Below are 22,778 nucleotides of genomic sequence, written 5' to 3'. Positions count from 1 at the left end.
GTGCCCTAACCACCAGGCCACCTGCTGGCCCCCATTTGCTTATATTTTGATGACTTTCTTTTCATTCAAGCCTGGTGGTCTATGCTTGTTCATGGGAAAGAAACCTCTGATGGGAAAAAAAAAAAAAAAGAGAAAAAAGGAAAAAAGATCTTCATCTTCAAAAAGGGCCCTTTGACTTTCAGCCCAGTGTGAGCACTGAAAAGTTTCCACTCACATGCACTATTCCCAGTTGTATGCCATGAACAAGACTTGGAAGGGTGGCCAGAGGAAAGTGAGGGGCTCTTCCTACACAGCCTTGCAGATTACCAATTGCAACATTTCAAAAAGAGGTGACAATGGGGAGCATTTTACTATGCTCACATTAGATGACTAGGCAACAATGCGAGCTTCAACCTTAGCATACTCTCCCTTCTCTGCTTCCCCATTCATTGTTTAGCATGCTTCTCTGATCAAATTAAAATTAAGAAAGAAATAATAAAGTTAAATAAAATAATTCTTAAAATAAATAAGCTAAGTCATTTGCAGCTTTACTGAACTGTTTTTTTGCCTTCTGCAAAGTCCAACTCAGTCCAACTCAAATGCTGTTAAATATGGAATATACCGTTCATGGGACTTTTCATTGTAAAACATGATCACATCACAATATGGTTTTGGGCTACTTTTGGATTTTTTTTTTTAATTAATTTGTTATAGGGTATGTGCACTTGCCAGACAGAGAAAGTAAGGAAAAGTGAGAAAGGAACCCCTACAGGGATGGCCAGCTGCAAACCCTTCCCTTTTGTTCTCCTCTCGGGATTTAAGAATGCATGCACACATTTCCAGGCTGTTTTCAAGCCAGCCCAAGACTCGAACAGTGCAGCTGGCCACGTGCGATCCAGCCTCTTTTAACTACCACACCATCAGCTGGTCCACAATTTCTATTTCTTAATAGTTCTTTCCTTGGTAAATAAAAAAGATCAAAAAAAGATTTCCTTTAAGATGAAAAGTTTATTTTGCCTTTTGCCTACAAGCAAAACTAGTGAAAATTAAAGTATAAAAATAAATACAATTTACATTAATGGACATTCCACTCAAAGTAAAAATAATGATAAAAATAATATATATAAATAAAAGTCCACCAAAAGCACAAAACAGTGTCTGGCACTTTCTTGAGAAAAAGCTGTGAATAATAATAATAAAAAAAGTGTAAGACAGACACACTTTTACATTTAAATTAAAAACACACTCAAGTTTCTCGAATCTAAAATTTTAACTTTTTCCAAAACATACTGTGTTTTAGCTAATTTGCATTAGTAGCCACAAAACTTTTAGCATCTATCTTTCTTACTGGAGAGTCTCACAATGAATAAGCTATATCCTGAGTTTTCAGAGTGATAAAGCACAGGTTATCATATTTAAAAGAAAATAACATGACATACTTTGCTTATAACTAAAAACTTGATAACTTGGAATTTTCTGACTGTCTTCTAATTTTCTGGTTCACTCATTCAGTAAGTGATAAATCTCAGAAAAAAAAAAAATCCAGTTTATACCCAGAGTAGATTATTATTCTCTGTTTAGAGCTGGATGAAAGAGAAAACCATCTTTAGCTCCATATTCTTAAAAGGATATTAAGAATATATGTAGGCTGCATTTTCAAAATACCAGTATTTAAAAATTCAAGTTAGAAAGATTAAATATCACAGTCCCAATTTTATGTGAGAAGCACAAAGCCCTTTTAAAAAATGGTACGCTAAATCAATAAGGACATTTCTCTTTGTAGCATTTGTTGGTGTTTACCTATTTGTTCTTTTTCATGACTGAGGGTACATGTGCACGCACAAGAGAGAGAAAGAACACTACCCAATGGGGCTTGGTCATGCTGTAATTCTTTTCCCTCCAGTGCTTCCTGACAGGATCCTGGGCGCACATGGGCAGATGTGTTGCCGCTCATGTGAACACTGAGAAATGTGTTGCCGCCGATGTGAACACTGAAAAACTAATCTGAACCCAGGTGGCCATGTGGGAAATGGCTTCCTCTGCACAGTGCTTAACCTGCCGTGTTGGGGGGCCAGCCCTGGTTGTTCCTTTTAGTGAGTTATGTTAGCAATAAAAATACCTTCAACATTGGTGTTATAAATGTACAATTTCAACTAGGCAATATTACTATCCTATTTGAGATATGGATTTTTTTTTTACATTATATAGCCCTTTATTCTCTCCTAAATTAAGCATGCTAGCAAAAACAAGACTATGGAGAAATGAAATGTAACTGCATGCAACATGTTATTCCTATTTTACAGAAATGGATGTAGGAATATAATTCTAAGTGCTACATTCAAGAAGATTGTGCTGTCTTTCCCAAATCTGTCACCTTCCACAAAGATCTTATAATCATATACAAATGTTCCTGACAGTACTGGTGTTACATACATGAAACTCAACATCTCCATAAGACACCTAGCTGTTGACAGGGATGTTCACTTTTGACTGAAGTGGTGACCTGCAGCTACTTCTGTGGTAGGTTTTAGGTGGACAATCAGCAGAAAGGTGTTTTATACTATGAGCTGATAGTGTTCGTCAAAGAACATGAACATTGAGAAACTAATCTGAGGTTTTAAAGTTACAAAACAAAGAAAAACAGCCTTCAGCAATAATTTCCCCTTGAATAGTATCCAATTTGTTTATCGAATTCAGCAGTTTGCAGAAATAAATGAAGTTCATGTTTTAGAACTTATTTATCATTTGTCATGTTTTCAGTATTTTGTAAAAATAAATCCAAATTATCTTTTAAGTTACCAAAAGGGCCTGTGTAGATATCTGGGCACATAAAACAAACTGATGTTTGTACAGGTTAAGCACAGAAATGAGGCAATTTCTATATACTTATTGTCTTCACCCAAACCTAATAATAATAAAAAGTGGAGTGCGGGACAGGAATTAGTCAGATTGACCGAATTATCCAGATAATTGCTCAGCCCTTTGACATCACTTTGCCTGTGTAAACAGAGCCCAAGGCTAAATAAAGTCAGGGAGCATAATGTGGGTAATAATCCTCTCCCCTATTTTATCCTAAGGAATGTTGTCTTCTTAAATTGTCGCAACATTTGGCCGCTTTCTTTGGATTTTTCCTGCATATACTCCTATAAAAATAGAGGAAAACTATTATTATTTCTCAATGTCAACTTTTCTGTAAGGCATCATTTAGTGAGTGATAACTAGGTGCCAGACACTGGATTAAGCAATATACATCATCACATTTAATCCTTGCGTGCAATAGTCCTGAGGTTAAAAAAAGTCACTACCATTATAAGGGTAGTAAAGCTAATACAAAAGGAGAGAGCTTGCCTAAGATGACAGAGCTAGAAGTATTAACGGAAACTCTGAGAACCCAGTTCTACCTGATTTGCTGTTTTACTTAACCATTTTGCAGGATGACCCCCTACTTTGGATTAGTGATTCCTGAGTTTCACTCTAAACTCTCATCCAGTACAAAGCATCAACAAATGTTTAAAATGTATGACATCCAGGGTTGCAATTTAGTGTGTACAAACTATAAATAGCTTTAAATGCTTTGTAACATTTTAGTGTAGAATTGTACGTCTAAGGGTATGATATACTATCATAACAGGAGTTTTCTAAGTCACTTAACAAAGGGTTTATCTCCACATATTTCAAATCAAAGCATAACTTCAAATTTGTTTGAAACACAATCCAGGCCATTACAAATCTAAGCAGAAAAGAGTAATCTTTCCAAGAGTAACTATGGATTTCTGTGCTTAGATTCATAGTTAGCACTTTAATCGGCCAGTATCCCAAATTATGAGTTCATGTGAAAGAATATTATTCTTTCATCTCTTTCAATCGTCTAAACATGTACTCTAAATACATCTTTAGAAAAAATGAGAAAAAACTTTTGTACTTGTTTAGATAGGTATGGATTGTACATGTCACTTCAAGGGTTAAGTTCATTTGCTTTAATAATTATGTGGCAATGTAATTAAAACTTAATCGTTCTTTTTTTTGAGAGAGAGATTTTTGCTAATAGGGTGCATGCACTCGACAGAGATAGAAAGCGAGAATCATCTCCCAGGGGGTATGACCACACTGCAGTCCCTTCTCCTCCATTCTCCTCTCAGGATCTTGGGCACTCATGTACATGTGCCTGGCATGAGTTTTAAGGTGCCGGGTCTGGGACTTGAACCACAGTCGGCTATGTGGGTGTCCAGCAACATAACCATTACACCATCTGCTGGTCCCAAAACTCAATAGTTCTAAAGACTGAATTTCATTGTAGGTTATCACCTGCAATGATTGCCTTTTCATCCTTTATACTGTTGAGTATTACTGAATAGAAGCAATAGTTGCTACTTTGCTTTTACGTTCAGAAGTGACAAATAGTGGAGATGAAATGCATGAGAAAAAAATATGGAGAGGACTGTGGCAAACTGACAATATTAGGCATAACAACAGTAATTCCGCAATGATTTTCCAACGAGGTAAGATTTATCACAATATATAACACTAACATGGGGAAAACTGAAAATGTCTAAAAATTTCACATAACTTCACAAGCGACAGATCTGGTATTTGGTCTGAGTCCTTCCAAATGGTTATCTTTCAAACTAGCTGTTTCCTACTGCACTAGGGTAAGCAAGATCTTCAACTATGATCTTCCACATTAAAACAACTCCATTTAGTGTCATTCCAAGTGATTTCTTCCAGGTGACCTTTTAAATTATCATACATATACACACACATACACATGCACATATATAAGTATATATGTGTGATATTTATGGATTATATTTACTATATACATGCAAAAAGTCAGCAATTATTTCAACATTATTTCAACATTATAATAGCTTATTTCTTCTTTGAACATAATATGAAAAAATTGTTTATGTCACTTGTTACCTCCTAATTTGGAGGGAATCACTTAGTAATAAAAGCTGTAAAATTTGCCTGTGTATTAATGGAAAGACAATAATTGATTAAAGGTTTAATCTTCATTGCCTTATGATTAAGTTAGGGATTTATTTTTAAATGTTTACAAAGCAATATAGTTAAAGCATGTGTTTTGAAAGTACTTTTTAATAGATCACATAATTTTTAGTGAGTTTAATCAAATTGTTTTAATAAAGATACCTGGAAAATAGTAAAGCATTTGGTTAGGAGCTTAGATGCGCTCAACATTGAATTTGTCTTCTTGCCACCATAAGTTAAATTTTAAAATGCCATTTTTAGTTTAGTCTTTAAATAATCCTTAAATAATGAACATGAGAGATTTAGTCCAAGCTTCTTATTGCTCAAAAGATTCAGACCCGTCCCACCTAGCATATTCACCTGTGATCCTGTGGTCAGGGGAAATGTTTCATCCCTTATGCATAGATAAAAATATTCCTGGGTGACTCACCTTCCCAAAGCTGAACAGATATGCAGAGATATAGGCATTGAATGATCATTAGTTTTACTCTTTCTAAAAAGGTTTTCTGAATTAAGCACAGATAATTCTACAGATTTTTCAGAATGAAAAATATATATCATTTTCCACAAGAATTATTATAGAAATCAAGACTGGACCATCATTTTACCAAGATTTTTCTGACTACCTCAAAACACAAACACAAAGGATCACTGAGAGGCATGACCGTGAATATGCCAAAATTATGGTGGCAAGGAAAGACCATCTGTTCCGCTTGTGTGGCCTGAGTTAGGGGGAGCTTGTGCACTTCTTTCTACTGGACAGGCTTCAGGAATTCATTTTCTACACACCTGAAACAGGCGCTCTGTTAGGCACTCTGCTCTGTGAAGACTTCTGTCTATTTTGCACAACCCCCTTCACTGATGTCTTAGGGGTTCTAATTGAATATAAAAAAATAATAAAGTCACTTGCATTAAGGTCTAAATGTTCAAAATTCAAAGAAAGTAACCACACTGCATCAACTGTTCAAAGCACAAATACGCTTGAGAAGAATTTCTGTCTCTCACACGCGCACGGCAAGGAAAGCTACACTTCTGCTCAGCCACCGGCGATGCCCACGGCTCACACTTGTTGGAGAATCACTTTGGTGATGCTGAACTTACTACATGGATATTTAAAGTACTTAATGAGTAAAATGGAATGAAGTGAAAAGTAAAATCATGCCAACATAAGATGATAATTAAAATACACAACAGTACACCAGGAGGGTATATCTGAAGATAGAACTTTATAAGCTCTTCCCAATGTTATATTAAAAAAAAAAAAAAAAAAAACACACATTTGAAAAGTAGGTACCTTTTATGTAAAGAACACTAGAATTATTTTTCCTTTCAAAGCTAATATTGATCTAATATTGTTAATACCCATGTGTGTGACATTCTTACCCTTGTCTACTAAGTAGCCTATGAACAGGTGCATTCTGTCCTTGGTTTGGCTGAAGGATTCTGTTAACAAATTAAATAAAAAATTAATTCAAAAGGATAAATTCCATTTTTCCCATTTCCTTTTAACGGATGAAAGATGAATGACAGTGAATGGAAGTCATCTATGCACTCATATAACCTATATATTACCAAAGCAAACTGATGGGAGCATTTTAATATGGTACTTGTGTTCTGTTCACCAAGAGCCCAAACCTTAGGTTTTCATGTATCCAACATATGCACTGACCTTTACATTTTTAGATAATTTACTTATATACTGTACAAAAGCCAACCTTATCTTTCCAACACATGAGAGAACAAAAATTTCACCCTTATTCTACAAGAATGGAAAAAGTCTAGAAGTTTCAAGGTAGCTTTCTAAAGTTTTTAAACAAGTATCAAAGATCTCCTGCACTCTGGCCAGAAGTCATGACATAATGGGATTTGAGTTTCCATCTGAGATCACATCTCCTACCAAAAGCTTCAGGAATTTCTGGTCTGACATGTGACAAGTATATGACCAGGTGATACAAATCCTGGGCTTGAGATCCTCTAACTCAGCAAGGAGTGTTCTACTGATGTAAAGTAAAACAAAACCAATAAAAAGGAAATTTGAGATTTACGAAATTTTCTTTTAAGGGAAAAAAACAAAAAATTCTCTCACTGAGACCAAATAGTTTTTCTCACCTTGTTTCAGAAGGATTTTGTTTAACCAGAAATTTCTTATTTGGCATTCCCATTTCAGCAGCTCTAACACAATATAAAAATAAAGACACAATATATTTAGAAAATGGGGGAAAATATGTTTACAAATGTGATACAGGATGACAGAAACAAATCATTTAGAAGTTGTTGTACTACTGAAAGATCTGTAGTAAGCATACTAAAGACTACTTCCAAGAGAGAAGAGTTTTAAAAAGGTAGTTATTAGGATATTCTTCCTATTAAGTTTTTCTTTCTAGGAAATCTTCAGGATATCCAAAAAGAATATATTTAAAAGATATAAAATTAAATATTGAATATAAAGATGAACTGTTTTTAAGATTGTGTGATCAGTTATCAATTACATAAGTTGAACACTGACAAGCTTATTTAAAGATAAAATCAGATCTTACCACCTAATTTCAATGAATCTCTTTAGAGAATAAAGGGACTTCTATCAGCTAAAATGCAGAAGTTTTGGCTAATCAGAATATACAAATAGGTCAGCAGATGACTAACATTAATCGGTTTGATAATAATTCATATAACATGGTACAAAAACTTACTTCATGTACTTCTTCCTATCAAGAGACTTCTGTGTTGCAGCTGAAAGAGCCACTCGTGGACTTTTCATTTTATCCTTTAAAATACAGAAGTAACATAAAATTCTACTGGTACCAACAATACCACTAGATTATAATATAGGATGACCCCCAAACTGCATGCAAAAGCTTAACTTTTTTTAAGAATTATTTAATTTGTTTATTTACTTACTTTTTTTTTTTTTTTTCACTGTAGGGTGCGTGCGCTCGCCAGACAGACAGAGAGAGACATAGAGACAGAAAGCGAGAAATCACCCCCCAGGGGGGATGGTCATGCCGCAATCCCTTCTCCTCCATTCTCCTCTCGGGATCTTGGGCACACACGCACACGCTCCTGGCGTGAGTTTTAAGCCACCGGGTCCAGGACATGAACCGCGGTCGACTACGTGGGAGTCCAGCGACATAGCCATTACGCTAACTGCTGGTTCCCCTTACTTACTTATTTTTAATTTGTCCAGAGAGGGACGGAGAGAGAGAGAGAGAAAAAAAGTGGAAAAGCAAGCCACCAGGTCCAGGATGCAAACCACAGTGAGCCATATGGGAGTCCAGTGCCCTTAACGATCATGCCACCTGCTGACCCCATCTTTATTAACATTCTAAACTTTAATTCAGTTATCCTTTATAATTTTTTGAAAGGTCATTGCTATAGGGCACATGCACTCGCCAGAAAGACACAGAGAGACAGAAAGCAAGAAATCACACACACACACACACACACACACACACACACACCTGGGGGATGGCCATGCTACAATCCCTTCTCCTCCATTCTCTTGGAATCTTGGGCACACACACTCATGCACCCTGTGTGAGTTTAAGCCACCAGGTCCAAGATTCGAACCACAGTCGACTACATGGGAGTCCAGTGACATAGCCATTACGCCAACTGCTGGTCCCATCATCCTTTATAACTGAAGCAGTCTGATTTGAAAAATTAAGTAATTGAAGATAATTTTTCCAATGTATAATATAAATTTTGCTTGTTATTTTTTTTTTTTTTGCCAACTACACTAAGATTATTGATTCTAATCACAGACTGCCAACACTCTGGTATATTTCAAGTGAACTGAGAGCCTGTTTTCTAACTCTGATTTCAAAACAGAAAAAATCCACATGATAGTTTCTAGGAAATTCAATCAAGAGCTGCTGATAGTTTTTTATAAGTCATCCAAGTAAAACTTCCAAAGCTTCAATTCCAAAATCCAATCACAAATTGGTATATAATTCACTATGTATTTTCAAATCTATATAGATTTAAATGTTGCTGGTAATCCTGAGATACTGGTGCTTAAGAATTGTTGGAAGGGTAGAGAAGTGACTAAAAGTGACATTTAGTATCAATTACCCTAAACTCAAAAGAACATCATTCATGAACATATTAACTCACCATTTGTCTGAGCATTTTCTCTTTGCGAGCTTCCCGGTCATGACGTAGAATAGACATTCTTTCAGCTGCATCCATCACAAAGAATATGTCATGAATACCATACAAGGCAGCTCTCAGCTGGGGTCAACACAAGAAAATATTATATGCATTATGTAAAGGATGAGGGTAGAGTTCAGTAATACTATCTAATTACTATGTATGCCTCCTTTCTTTAGGGAAAAAAGTTAAGATAGATGTCATTAAAACCTATTTTCAGGGATTAAATGAAAAGAGAAAAACACCACCTTCCCGTTTATTACAAGTGGTCGGGATCTGTGCATTTACCTCCTCTTTCCTGAAGGGAAGCATCCTGCGCTGACACGACGCCTCTCTTCAATGGTGCTTCCGACTGGAAACTTCTTATGAATTCCATAGTATCCTGAAAAATAAATGCTCCTTCAGAAACTTTTTTTTAGAAAGAGTCATGATCACTGGAGTTTCCTTTTGTTCTTTTTCTTAGGCAATCCAAAGTTATTAAGAACATAACTAAAACTATTATGACAAGTCAAACAATTCCAACAATTGAAGGAGAGACAAAAATACACAAGCCACTTCCTTTACGCATTACTTTAAAAATTCTCTGGATAAGATTAGTAATCAGACCTCTGGGCTAGTTCCGTGGTGCAGCAGTAATATGCTGCTTAAGAGAAACTGAGTCCCACATGGAAACTAGTTCGAATCCCCAACCAGGTCTGCCTGAAACACTCCAGGCACATGCACGAGTGCCTGAAATCCAACAGGCTGGAGGACTGGAGGGGGATGGCAGTATAACCAGACTCTGTAGAGGGGGCTCACCTCTCTCTCGTGCATGTGCCCGATCATGAACAAAGGAAACATTTTAAATCAGATTTATTAAGTTGTCTGTGTAACAGCAACAAAAGAATGATTGATCTGCTTGAGTTCTGAACTAATCTGCTCAGCTGTCACATGACTGACAGAAACTAAGACAGAGGTGAAAGTCAAACAATTTACAACACTCTTACTTTCACTGTTTGGCGCAGCTGCTTCAGCTTATCTGTCTGCATAAGCCTACGCGTCAGAAATCCCTTTGCCACTGCAGTTATTTTATTAAATTTTGCTTGTACTTCTGGACTAAAAACCTAGAAGAAATAAGACAGATACAACATTTTAAGAATCTGAGCATTACGCGCAACTGGTTTTCTTAAGGTATTGCAATGAACAAAGTTCTTCTATGTGTTTCCTCTATATAGTTTCTTTCATACTAAAACTGAGCTATTTGATGTTTGGTCCATGTAATAATGCTCATTTTACAACCTAAGATAATACAGCTCTTTGGAAAAAATAAATAGACATATTGTATGTCATTAAGCTTGCCCACCTGAGACCACCTAGTTTTGGCCCTTCCAAAAGGCCTTGTTACTGAGAGTTTGGTCAAGCCACTAGCCGATGATCCCCAGAGGTAGAATGGTGCTTCGTTTGCGGAACCAAAGCTGTATTGTAGGGCAGAGTTTGTGAAACCTAGAGAAAGGAACACAGTATTACACTTGACATCATATAAACATGAGAACATCCAAATAAACACCTGTGAGTCAATACGAATAAAAACTACCTCTGAAACTGATCCACATGCAGACTTAAAACATTTATGGCCTTTGGCTTATATACCAGATGGGTCTTTTCAACACAAATAGCATCTCGGGATAATTGAAGATGTGAAGATAAGCTCTTCTGGGGACTGGGGAATTAAAGGTAATTTAAGATCACTTGGGAGATAGCAAACTGTTTTCCTGCTGCATGAATGAACACAGGCTGAGCTCTGAGCAAATTTCCTGATATTTTCCTCGCTAAGGTAGTCTTTTCTCACAAACACCTGCTCGTCAGTCTTTGATCGGCTGTTGTTTCATCTTTCACGGTCACTAAGCAGCTGGCAGACAGCAAAAGGCTGAACATAGAATTACTTGAAAAAGGAACTACAGTTTTGAAGTGTGCCAATTAAATATCTTATAATTGGACAGTTTTTTCAAATGGAAAAAGATCTTTATTTACCAGAACTATTTGAATTTGAAGTATGGAGTGAATCCACTTGAGACAGCATCGTTTCCAGCAAACCAGAGTCACCTATTTTTCTCCATTCTAACTCTACTGCATTGCTAATGTCCAATTCAGAGGCTTCCGCTGTAATCGCCTTCTTCTCTTTTAACACTTTTTCCTGTTCTTCAATTTCCTGCAGATTAACAGTTTATTATAATAAATTATAGATCTTTTGCTGAACTAACCTACTCAAATAGTACCTTTCTATGCTTAACCAAAAGTACATGTAAATTACCAGTAAATTATTACTTATTTCAAGTTTTCCTCCTCAAAAAATATTTAGCCAATTGACTTCATTGATTTTTAGATTTTTAAAGAATTATTCATTTAATTTTACTTATTATTATTCAATTTGACCAGAGGGAGAGAGGAGGAGAGAGAGAAAGCAAGTCACCAGGTCCAAGACTTGAATCATGGTTGGCCACGTGGGAGTCCAGCACCTTAACCACCAGGCCACCTGCTGACTCCTATTTGATTTTAAAAAGTGACATAATTAATAATAATTAACACTTAAAAGTATTTATAATGTTTTTAATTTTTAAAAATATTTATTTTATTTTATTTATTATTATTACCCTCTTTTATTTTATTACAGGGCACATATGCCCACCAGAGAGACAGATAGAGACAGAGAGAGAAAGTGAGAAAGCAAGCCGCCAAGTCCAGGACTCGAACTGCAGTCAGTCATGTGAGAGTCCAACACCACATGGCCCTCGTACTTATAAATATTAACGTTTCTGAATCAAGGCTTTAATAAAAGCCCTTTTGATAAATTATGTAATTACTCTCTTAGATTAAGTTATACAGGGGGAATAAATTATAAATGTTTGTACTATGTGACCAAAATTTATAGATATTCTCAGCTAAATTCATAGGTATCCTCGGTTAAATTTCACTTACCAGCCCTATCTCCCCACATTTTAATTCCTTACCTTTTGCAATCTTTGCTGTTCCCTTTCCTGCTCAGCTATGAGTAGTGACAACTGCTGGGCATGCTGTTCTTCCAGTCTCTTCCGCATTTCTTCGAAAGCTAACATCTTGCTTTTTAGAATCTCTTCACCTTCTGAAAAGAAAGATGGCTCCTCAAATTAGAAAATTCAGGGCAAGTCTAATATCTAATAATTTGTATCACCAATTTAAATTATGCTTCTGACCCAACAGTCTTCTTAGATCTGACAACACAATCAATATGTAGACAGGTCTCCATTCTGAAGCTCTCATTTGCCACTCCTCTTATTTTATGCTACCCAAAGAGAAAGGCCAGCATCGTATCTCTTTTCCCCTCATACAACGGATTCCATCCTCAGCTGAACTGGTAGAGCCAGGACTGTGCGTTTGGGCACAATTCTTCCAGCTTTAACTTCAACTGCTGGTTCAGCTGTGGCACTCAACTCAGCTCAGCACTATTTATTCATGATTCTGTCCCTCTCCAGGATCTGTTATTGCAGCCTGTAGTTCTGCTTTTTTTTGAGAGCTTTTTGCTGTAGGGCATGTGTGCTCACCGGAGAGACACAGAGAGAAAGAAAGTGAGAAATCACCCCCCAGAGCGGATGGCCACACCACAATCCCGTCTCCATTCTCTTCTTGGGATTTTGGGCACACACACGCACACACACACACACACACACACACACACACACACATGGCACGAGTTTTAAGCTGATTGGTCTGGGATTTGAATTGTGGTAGACTATAAGAGAGTCCAGTGACGTAACTATTACACCATCCACTGGTCCCTTGTTTTGATTTTGAAAGTTAACATTTCTTTAGTGGTATATGGCTTTCTCAGTTTGAGGTTCCAAAAAAGACTGGATATTAAAATTTCAGATAATTTAGATACTAACTGAAAGAAATAAGAGAAATCATTTTAACTACACAAGCTTACTGAACAGACATGGTGAGATATTTTGAAATGTGGAAATATCAAATTTTATTCAGATATAGCAAATATATATTCACAGATGCATTATAATTCCATAAATTTAAAGAATCATTCTTTCCAAATATACACTCAGTGTTTTTCATTGAAGTTAAATATATTATGTGCTACTGGCTTGTTGTTATAATCCTCCCATACTGTGTTCCTAAATGTTGGGTCAGCAGAAAAGTCATGACATATTTTTCTATGCAAAAACGTGTCATGACTTTTCCAACAACCAAATACATTTTACTTAGCTACAATAATTTGCATTTGTCTCTGTGCAGTTTCCCCCAGGTAAAGGGAAAGCTGGAACAGCAGAATTACAGCCTTCAGCAAGAAAGAAAAGGCCTTTGGGCTTGACTGCTCAATCAACAACAGGTGTTCTTTCCATTCTCCTTCAGAAATATCTTTATAAATGAAGAGGCGCCCTGCGAGGCCGGCTGAGTTGCAGGCTGCCCTCAGCATATTGCACTCCCTCCCACACCCACTCTGACAACTACAAGGCCAGCCACCTCCAGGAATGGCTTCATCTCACAGGCCCAGCCTCAGTGGCACAGGTGATAGAGTGCCACGGCACTGTGCTGAAGCCACATGGGAGGTCCCAGTTCAGATCCCAGGGTGCACCTGTGACCCTGACTGGCTGGGAGGAGAATCATAGTACATTGAGACCCCACCATGGGTAATACTCTCATGAGAGAAAAAAAAGCACTGCCAAAATTGCCACTCGGTTGGCTCTGTGTACTCTGACGTCCACTGAGGCAGCCTCTAGCCATGCCGTTGTCTACTTGGAGGGTGTGAGTTGGCTGTTCCATTTGTTCTTACTACAGCTCTTACAAGGCTGCACAGGGTGCTTTTGAAGATTTTGCCATATGGCGCATGCATTTGCCAGAGACAGACAGAGAAAGAGAAAGTGAGAAATCACCCCCTGGCAAGGGTAGCAGGCCATTCTCCATTCTCTTCCTGAAAAAAATCTCAGGGCACACATACACATGCCCTTGGCATGATTTTCAAGCTGCTAGATCTGGGACTTGAACCATGATCAGCCATGTGGGAGTCCAGCACCTTAACCACCATGCCACATGCTGGCCCAGCTGCATAGTTTTTGTTTTGTTTTTAATTTTATTTTTATTAATAGATTTTCACTATTGGGCAAGAGTGCTCACTAGAGAGACAGACAGAAAGTAAGAAGTTACCCCCCCAGAGGGATGGCCATGCCACAATCCCTTTCTCTCCATTCTCCTCTCAGGATCTTGGGCACACGTGTACATGTGCCTGGCATGAGTTTCAAGCCGCTGGATCCAGTACTTAAAGCATGGTCAGCTATGTGGGAGTCCAATACCTTAACCATGATGCCACCTGCTGGACCAGCTACATAGGTTTTAAGCGTTCTGTTACAAGTCTGTTTTCCCCATAAGCTCTAGGAACTTAATTTACTTGATTTATATCTTCTGTATGACGAATTATGAGCCATGACAATAATTAAGGAGTAAACATGAAGAAAGATGTTCTTGTTAACTGAAAGAGACCTGAAATAATTTGTATCAATAAAGAACCATTCTCGAAACATCCCTTAGAGTCTTACTCATGATACTTTCTCTAATATTATAGTTTGATGTGAAGTATTTGCTGAAAGGCCAACTACATGAAGATCTCATCACAAATGAATGAGCAAACTGACAAAAACATTAGAACCATAGTCCAAAAGGAAGACCCCACAGCAATACACTGGATTAAAACCATGAATATTTCACACAAGACTATTTTCTCTGGTCATAAATAATATCCTCTATAATGCCAAGTGAACCAAGAGAGCTTCACCATTTAAATAAGAAAACTGAGAAAGCTTAACAAATGGCTAATTACATGCTTTCTATAGGATAAATGAAATGAAGTGTCTTCAGGAATAGATGAGGACAATTTTTTTTTTTTTCTTTGCAAAAGTATTGAGCCAGCTAGGTGGCGTAAGGTGGCTGGATTCCACGTGGCCAACTTCATGATTCAAGTCCCAGACCTGCCAGCTTGAGAAACACTTCAGGGGTACGTGCATGCATGCCCAAAATCCCAAGGGGAGAAGGGAGGTGAACGGATGGCTGCAAGACTAACCCTCCAGGGTGTGCTTCCTCATCAACTTCCTTAAGCCCCCAACTTTTTTTTTTTTTTGGAGAGATTTTCACTGTAGGGCGCGTGCAGACACTCGCCAGACAGACAGAGAGAGACATAGAGACAGAAAGCGAGAAATCACCCCCCAGGGGGGATGGTCACGCTGCAATCCCTTCTCCTCCATTCTCCTCTCGGGATCTTGGGCACGCACGCACATGCGCCCGGCGTGAGTTTTAAGCCACCGGGTCCGGGACACGAACCGCGGTCAACTACGTGAGAGTCCAGCGACATAGCCATTATGCTAACTGCTGGTTCCCTAGCCCCCAACTCTTACGAGCACATGTGCCCTATGACAAATTTTTTTAAAAAAGTAAAAGTGCCATCTCTATTGCAGGTATCAAACACTTCAAAGTTTCCCTTACCTTTGGAGCTGGTTTCCAGCACTTTATTCTTGTTGATGTAGACAGATCCCATAGGGTACCTTTTCTCTGGCAAATGTTGCCTTTCCTGCTCAGTTATGACGTAAGGGCAGTTTTCCTTTTGCAAACCATCGGAATCTAAATCAAGTCTCCGTTTAACTTTCTCAAGACTATTATCCAAAAATTGTTCATTTCCACGGGACACCATAGGTGTGTCCATCTGCTGTCTGGCGTTCTGGTTTTGCATCAGTAAAGGAGATGGGTTTTTCACATCATAAGATTTATTCAGTTCCATTTGTAAATTGTAGAAGTTTTTCTCTAACATGTTGGCTGACTTGAGTCCGCTCATGGTCCCAGAGTTTTGACTGGCTATACGCTGATCGGTAGCATACGGTTCACGCAACCTCGGCATGGCAGGACAAGTACTGTTCACTTTGTGTGATTCTTTCTCATCAGATGTTAACTGACCTTCCACAGTAGCAAGTCCATGGGTAATTGTACCCTCTAGCTGATTTCCTGATGACTGACATACCTGATTGGATTTACCTAAAACCACATCCTCCGTGGCTTCGGATGTATTTTTATTTATGTAACCCTTGCTTGAGCAAGCTTCTGCTAAGTCAATTGGTAACTTTGGCACAGTTTCGGGTACATTTGGGTTTTCATCAGTATGTTGAATGACTAAATCCACTGCCTGTTCCCTTCCTTTGGGGCTTAATTCACAGGCATTTATTGGGTTATTTATAAGTATATGACATGCTGATGATGGCCTGGAACGCCTTCTCTGCATTTGAGGACTCATACTTGGCTCCGGACTAGGTATTTTGGCATATGAACCTGTAAGACTTTTGATAACATTATTTTCAGTAACAAAAGTAGGAATAACTTTAAAATCAGAATCAAGAACAGTGGCATGGCCAGTTCGTACAGGTATGTCCACTTTAGAAAAGCTGCCTAAAACAGACATGTTCATGCTGCTTGCTTGAGTAGAAGCACCTTGAAGAAGAACGTTTGATTTATTAAGGCTTGGTTTGTCAGCAATAACTGAGCCACAGTGTTTGCCTATGAACTGGGCCTTCTCCTTTACACAGTCAGTTCCGTTAACAGCATCATTTTCTTTGTCTGAATGACTCTCATTAACACTCCTCTTTACACTATTTCTCAGACTGCGTCTAGACTGTTCTCTTTCTATATATTCCTTTGACTTTTTCATCAGGTTCTGAAGACTTAGTATGTAGGGATCTGGGGTAACTTCTGCTAAAAGTGATCGATCCTGCTGTTCATTCGTTGAAAGGAGACCATCAGAAACAGAAGTCTCTGATGGGGTTGCTGAGGTCATCTTTGGAGAAGCTTCATTTTCTGTGTGACTAGTATTTGAACTGTCACATTGCTTCGGAGAGTTAAATCCTTCTGGATCTCTAGCTATGTCTATCCCATTATGTTTACATTGGTCCTCATTATCCAATGGCAAAACTCCAGGCATCTTTTCAAGCTTTGCCAAAGGAGACTGTTCAGTAGGGCTTGGCAAGCCATTTGGAAACGTAGCAGGAACAGTCAAGTTTCTGACTTCTGAATTAGAGTAAATTGTTTCAATCTCCCACTGATCAAAATCACTGGCATGTGGTGCTTTTCTAACCTGAAAAAGGAAATTTTAAAATTCATTGTACAAAATTCTTTTTTGTATTCTTTTTAAAAAATAATTATCTTATTTAACATTATTTATTTATTTATTTATTTATTTATTTTAATTTGACCAGGGAGGGACAGAGCAAGAGAGAGAGAGAGAGAGAGAGAAAGTAAGCCACCAGGTCCAGGACTTGAACCATGGTCGGCCTGTGGGAGTCTAGTGCCCTCAACCACCATGCCACCTGCTGGCCCCCCTCTTTCATTGTATTCTAAAATAAAACTGAAATTGAAGAGTCAAAGTTCTGGCACTTGAAAATGCAAGCAAAATTTAAGATGACTGGTTTCTATGGTATTCTGTATCACACAAGAGAGTAAATTATTTAGAAAAGTATCTATTGGTCATCCTAGCCTATTTATTAAAATGTAAAAGTGGAAATTATCTGATACGAATATGAATATATGCATCCATGTGCAAGTTAATGTCAGAATAGAAGCATTTTCCTTAACTTTCTCCTGGTATTTTGAGAGGAATGTTGAAGTTCATGAAAAAAAGAAATTAAAGTATGAGTTTATTTTGGTAAAAAAATTCTGAAATCCATACATAGTATTTTTCATAATATGCATTTTCCATTAACTTTTTAGAGCGCTCTCATATATTATTAACATTACCTACTGTTTAGGATAGATATAACCTTAGGATTATAATATATGTAATAAATAGCAAGTAATTAAATATCTGATATAAATGATTCCTCTTTAACAAAGATTAACTTTTCCAGGACATTAAGTAAAAATAATTCAGTAAAAGACTCCTGCATCCCACATGCTTATTCTACAGTTCAACTGAAACTCCTCCCTAAAATGAACCAAATTCATGATAAATAATTGTTTAGCCATGTAGCTTACATTACTTAGAAATTAGAAATAAGAAATATTTCAACTTAAAATCCAACTCATTTTTTTAAAAAGTTCAATTAGATTAACTGATGGTCACTTAAAACAGAAACCTTTTAATGTGTTTTGGAACAAGAAAAATAAGTTGAAAAATCTGATTAAAAATTAAGACAAGAACAGCAATATACACAAGAGATCCAACAGAAAAAGTAAAATTAGATCTTGTAGCTAAATAATTCAATCTTGGGGACCAGCAGTTAGCATAATAGCTATGTCGCTGGACTCCCATGTAGCAGACCGTGGTTTGAGTCCCAGACCTGGTGGCTTAAACTCACGCCAGGTGCAAATGTGTGCATGCCCAAGATCCCTGAGAGGAGAATGAAGGAAAAGGGATTGCGGCGTGGCCAGCCCCCCCTTGGGGGTGATTTCTCGCTTTCTGTCTTTCTGGCAAGTGAACGTGCCCAATAGCAAAAACCTCTAAAAAAAAAAAAAAAAATTCAATCTTGCAAAAGAATAACAAATGAACTAGGATGGTCTCTAAAGATTACACAAGCATATATTAAACTGGCAGAAACCACTGTAATATTATTATATGAATGTAGGCTCCAGAATCCTAGATATTATAAGACTTTTTTTTAGGTAGTTTTGTATGTACTTGTTTTTTTCCTAGACCATATGGCCCTCCTGTCTTGCCTTACAAATCCCAAGACATGAAACGGTCTCCAGGTATTACATAATAATCAGTTCAACAAGATGTACTTGGTCACTACCTTAAGATCAAAATAAGCCAAAAGGGATACATGTTCAAGAAATCCACAAACATGTTCATAGGTTTAAGAAAAATTAATGATTTCCTTATATGAAATACTTCACATTTAACGCATGAAGTATTCAGGAGCTATATTTTTTGCACACCACCAAAACGATTCTTTGGTTAGATGAGTTAAATAATACTAACAAAAAAGTTATCATAGAATCTTAAGTTTTACAGTTAAAGCACATCTTAGAAATCTACTGTATTTTGGGACCAGCAGATGGCGTGGTGGTTAAGGCGCTGGACACTCCCACATGGCTGACCACAGTTTGGGTCCCAGACTTGGCGGCTTACTTTCTCTCTCTCTCTCTCTCTCTCTCGCTCGCTCTCCCTTTCTCTCTGTATCTCTCTGGTCGAATTTAAATAAATGAATGAATAAATAAAATTAAATAATTAAAAAAAAGAAGCCAGAAATCTGAGTCCGATTTAAAAAAAAAAGAAATCTACTGTATCATATAAAATTTATCTGAATCATTAGTTCATTTCAATAAAGTATTAGTCATGGTCTTTTAAACAAAGTTTTCAGATTCAACAATATGTTATGTCTGATATCTTCCCTCAATGAACCAAGAATAATATCATTTAAATAATCCACCTTTTATTGTTAAATCAGTGCTACGCATTGTATTTTTTTAAACTTAACATGGACGGTAATTATAATCTGCAAATTAAAACCTACTACCTGTACTACATACCACCCACAGAGAAACGAAGATAGCAATTAATGGGAACTACCATAAGGCTCATTATACACATGTCATCTATTACAGTATGAATTACACAAACCACAAACGCCTAAGATTACGAAAAAACAGATGCAGTCAGAAGAACAGTGCTATAGATTGCAGAAATGATTGTTTAAACCAATCCATCTGTTTTTTGTTTTTAGTATGAAATGACCCAGACCTTAAAACATATTGCTTATACAAATTTAAGTTAACCAGAATTAAAATTATTGCAAAAAGTGTAGATATGGTTTAAATGGTTTCATTTAGGATCTGAGATACATTAGGCAATCCTATTTATCCACACGAGGTTATATTTTGTGAATCTAAGAGCAGAATTTTCACACACACACACACACACACACACACACACCAACACCAACAAACAGGGCAGTTATTTACTTTTTTAGAAGAAAATAAGAATAAGGCCACTTAGTCAATTGTCTGTTTAGTTCAAGAGTAAACTATAGCGGCCAATCTATCATTTTGTCACTGAGAATTCAATGTTTTTAGAGTCATAAGACACAGACAATAAGCAATTATATTCAGTGTGTGGCTCTGTTGTCTAAGTATCCTCTGATTCAAGTACTGAGCATCACTAACAAGAGCAAGTGAATTCTCTTTAGAGTAACTGAAATGGAATATTACAAATTATGCAGCTTCTCAAACATAACAGTAAAATATATCGGTAATTAATTAGTTAAGTGCAAATATCCTTTTTAAAAATTATCATCAATGTTTACCTTATGCTTTCTTAATTATAATCTAAAACAGCTTAAAAATTACACACCTGAACATTTTCAAGAATCTCCTGGACACGAGTCAATAAAGATTTTTTCCTGTTAACGTGCTTTCTAGCTTCTACATCCAGTGCTTTCTGCTTTTCTTCTTGCATTTCCTTTCTTTTTTCAATGTTAAGCTGCAAAACATCATAAAAATGTAATTTTTTCTCAATGATAAAAATATAAAACAAAAACTAATCAATAGCGAAAGAAATCTGAAGCATGGTTGAAGGCATTAACTCAGATAGGGCATACAAGATCTTTCTGGGTAAATACTTCGTGAGGGTGTGAATTATACAGTTGCATGTCATATATCAAAACCCATGGAACTGTGCATATTTCACTGTTTATAAATTATTCTCAATTGAGAAAACAGTTACGAGGGGGAAAAAACTTATTCACTTATCAAATGCTCTAAAATGACAGAAAAAATTAGTCCCTTTGGCCACTGCTACCCTTCTCAATAGTAACAGCTCACTTCATTAGTCTTCAACTTATAACCTAATCACTATACGTTTTATCTCTTTGTTGCCTCAAGAAAATGTCCAAAGGTCTAGTGATTTAAAAAAACAAATAAGTGTTTATTAGCCTAAAGATCAGAACACTTTTTATTCTCCCACATTGTACCAGCCAATAAAAATATAATATACCCCCAAAAATTGAAGACTTCTAAGCACTCTATCTTTTTATAGTAGACTTAAATCTTAATTATTAAATCCTGAGAAATTTTACCTCTGTATTGAGTCAAGACTTATTTTAGACCTATGTAAGTAGAAAACATGTCATAAAAAAGATTATTTCAAACTTGGCAATATTGATCAAATACAACATAAAGTATGGATTAGATCCATAAATGTCAAATTTTGCTTATAAGTAAGTAACTGATAGTCAGACCCTACGCAACAAGCCTCAGACACTTCAGTCCATATAAAATCAAGCAAAATGTCATTGAATAGCTGATAAAAATTTTGCCTTACGATTACATGCATGGCACTCAAGAGTCATTACCAGTTTCCTGGTAATGACGCTTTGAAAGAGCCACCTAGGGGCCGGAAGGTGGAGTGATGGTTAAGGGTACTGGACTCCCACATGGCTGACCACAGCTGGAGTCCCGGACCTGGTGGCTTGCTTTCTCACTTTCCCTCTCTCTCACTCTCCCTCTCTCTGGTCAAATTAAAACAAACAAACAAACTAACTAACCTCCCTCTCTGGTCAAATTAAAACAAACAAACTAACTAACTAACTAATTAATTTTATTTTAAAGAGCCACCTAGCAGTCATTGTCATAAGTAAGTGTTTGAACCGAACATCACTAATAGGAGGACAACTAAATAGTATATAACTTCTGACCGAATTTAATGTGAACTACATGGCATCATCTCCAAAGAATTCTCACCTGATTCTAATAAAACTTTCAGGCTCAACTTCCAGTTTATAGTAACTTCAGAAACCAGAGGAACAAGTCAAATATCACATCCAAAATGTAAAGTATCCTATAAGACAACTGGTCTGATCACTCTAAAAATTTAATATCATAAATAAAAATTTTAAAGGGGTATAGGGGTTGTCCTAGATTAAGAGGGATTAGGGACCAGCAGTTGGTGTAATGGCTATGTCGCTGGACTCCCATGTAATTCGCGGGTTCGGAGTCCAAAACCCGGTGGCTTAAACTCATGCCAGCCGTGTGTGCATGTGTGCCCAAGATCCCAAGAGGAGAATGGAGAAGGGAATGCGGCGTGGCCATCCCCCCTGGGGGGTGATTTCTCACTTTCTATCATTCTGTCTCTCTCTTTCTGGCGAGCGCACCCACCCTATAGCAAAAACCTCTCCCCCCCCAAAAAAAAAAGAGGGATTAAAGAAACATAACAAGCATATGCTACTTATGAACTCTAGATCCAGACTGGAAAATAACACCTATAAAAGACAATCTGAACGCAAATGGAGAAATCTGAACCTGAACAAAATATTAGATGCTATTTAAAATTATATTACTAGTTTTCTTCAGATGTGATAATGGTACTGGGGTTTCACTATTTTTACCCCCATAAATAAGGAAATCAACTACAAGTTCACTACAAGGTAAGTGGCAAAGCAATGACTTGAACCCAGGCCAGAAGTTTCCAGAGCCTGGGCTTTTAACCACTGCGGTCCTCTACGTTGCCTCTGAGCACACGCCGCACACAGTGCCTTACAGCTGGGCAGGGAGAGGCTGCCATGCCTGCACGTTGACATCTTCCCTGCTCTTTTTTTAGAAAATATTTATTTATTTAATTTTGTTATTATTATTTTTCAATTTGATGAGAGAAGGAGAGAGAGTGCAAGAGA

At 37.1% G+C, this 22,778-nt stretch overlaps 1 protein-coding gene across 1 annotated transcript in view; it reads right to left on the bottom strand.

Annotated features, from left to right (window-relative positions):
- Positions 1 to 1,059: 1,059 nt before the first annotated feature.
- Positions 1,060 to 22,778, bottom strand: part of CCP110 (centriolar coiled-coil protein 110) — a 26,867-nt gene continuing 5,148 nt past the window's right edge. The window contains exons 4-16 of the mRNA XM_006146589.3: positions 20,462 to 20,590; positions 15,616 to 17,248; positions 12,105 to 12,235; positions 11,128 to 11,305; positions 10,460 to 10,599; positions 10,104 to 10,220; positions 9,394 to 9,499; positions 9,082 to 9,203; positions 7,659 to 7,732; positions 7,078 to 7,140; positions 6,352 to 6,411; positions 5,758 to 5,843; positions 1,060 to 3,122 (exon numbers count right to left, since the gene is read on the bottom strand). Coding sequence (XP_006146651.1) covers positions 3,070 to 3,122; positions 5,758 to 5,843; positions 6,352 to 6,411; positions 7,078 to 7,140; positions 7,659 to 7,732; positions 9,082 to 9,203; positions 9,394 to 9,499; positions 10,104 to 10,220; positions 10,460 to 10,599; positions 11,128 to 11,305; positions 12,105 to 12,235; positions 15,616 to 17,248; positions 20,462 to 20,590 — 2,892 coding nt within the window. The 3' untranslated portion in view covers positions 1,060 to 3,069. The remainder of the gene's footprint in view (positions 3,123 to 5,757; positions 5,844 to 6,351; positions 6,412 to 7,077; positions 7,141 to 7,658; positions 7,733 to 9,081; positions 9,204 to 9,393; positions 9,500 to 10,103; positions 10,221 to 10,459; positions 10,600 to 11,127; positions 11,306 to 12,104; positions 12,236 to 15,615; positions 17,249 to 20,461; positions 20,591 to 22,778) is intronic.

The sequence above is a fragment of the Tupaia chinensis genome, unplaced genomic scaffold (assembly GCF_000334495.1).
Source record: "Tupaia chinensis unplaced genomic scaffold, TupChi_1.0 Scaffold000182_1, whole genome shotgun sequence".
NCBI lineage: Eukaryota > Metazoa > Chordata > Mammalia > Scandentia > Tupaiidae > Tupaia > Tupaia belangeri.
Note: the sequence above shows the minus strand (reverse complement) of the source record. Positions and strands in the feature narration are given on the sequence as shown.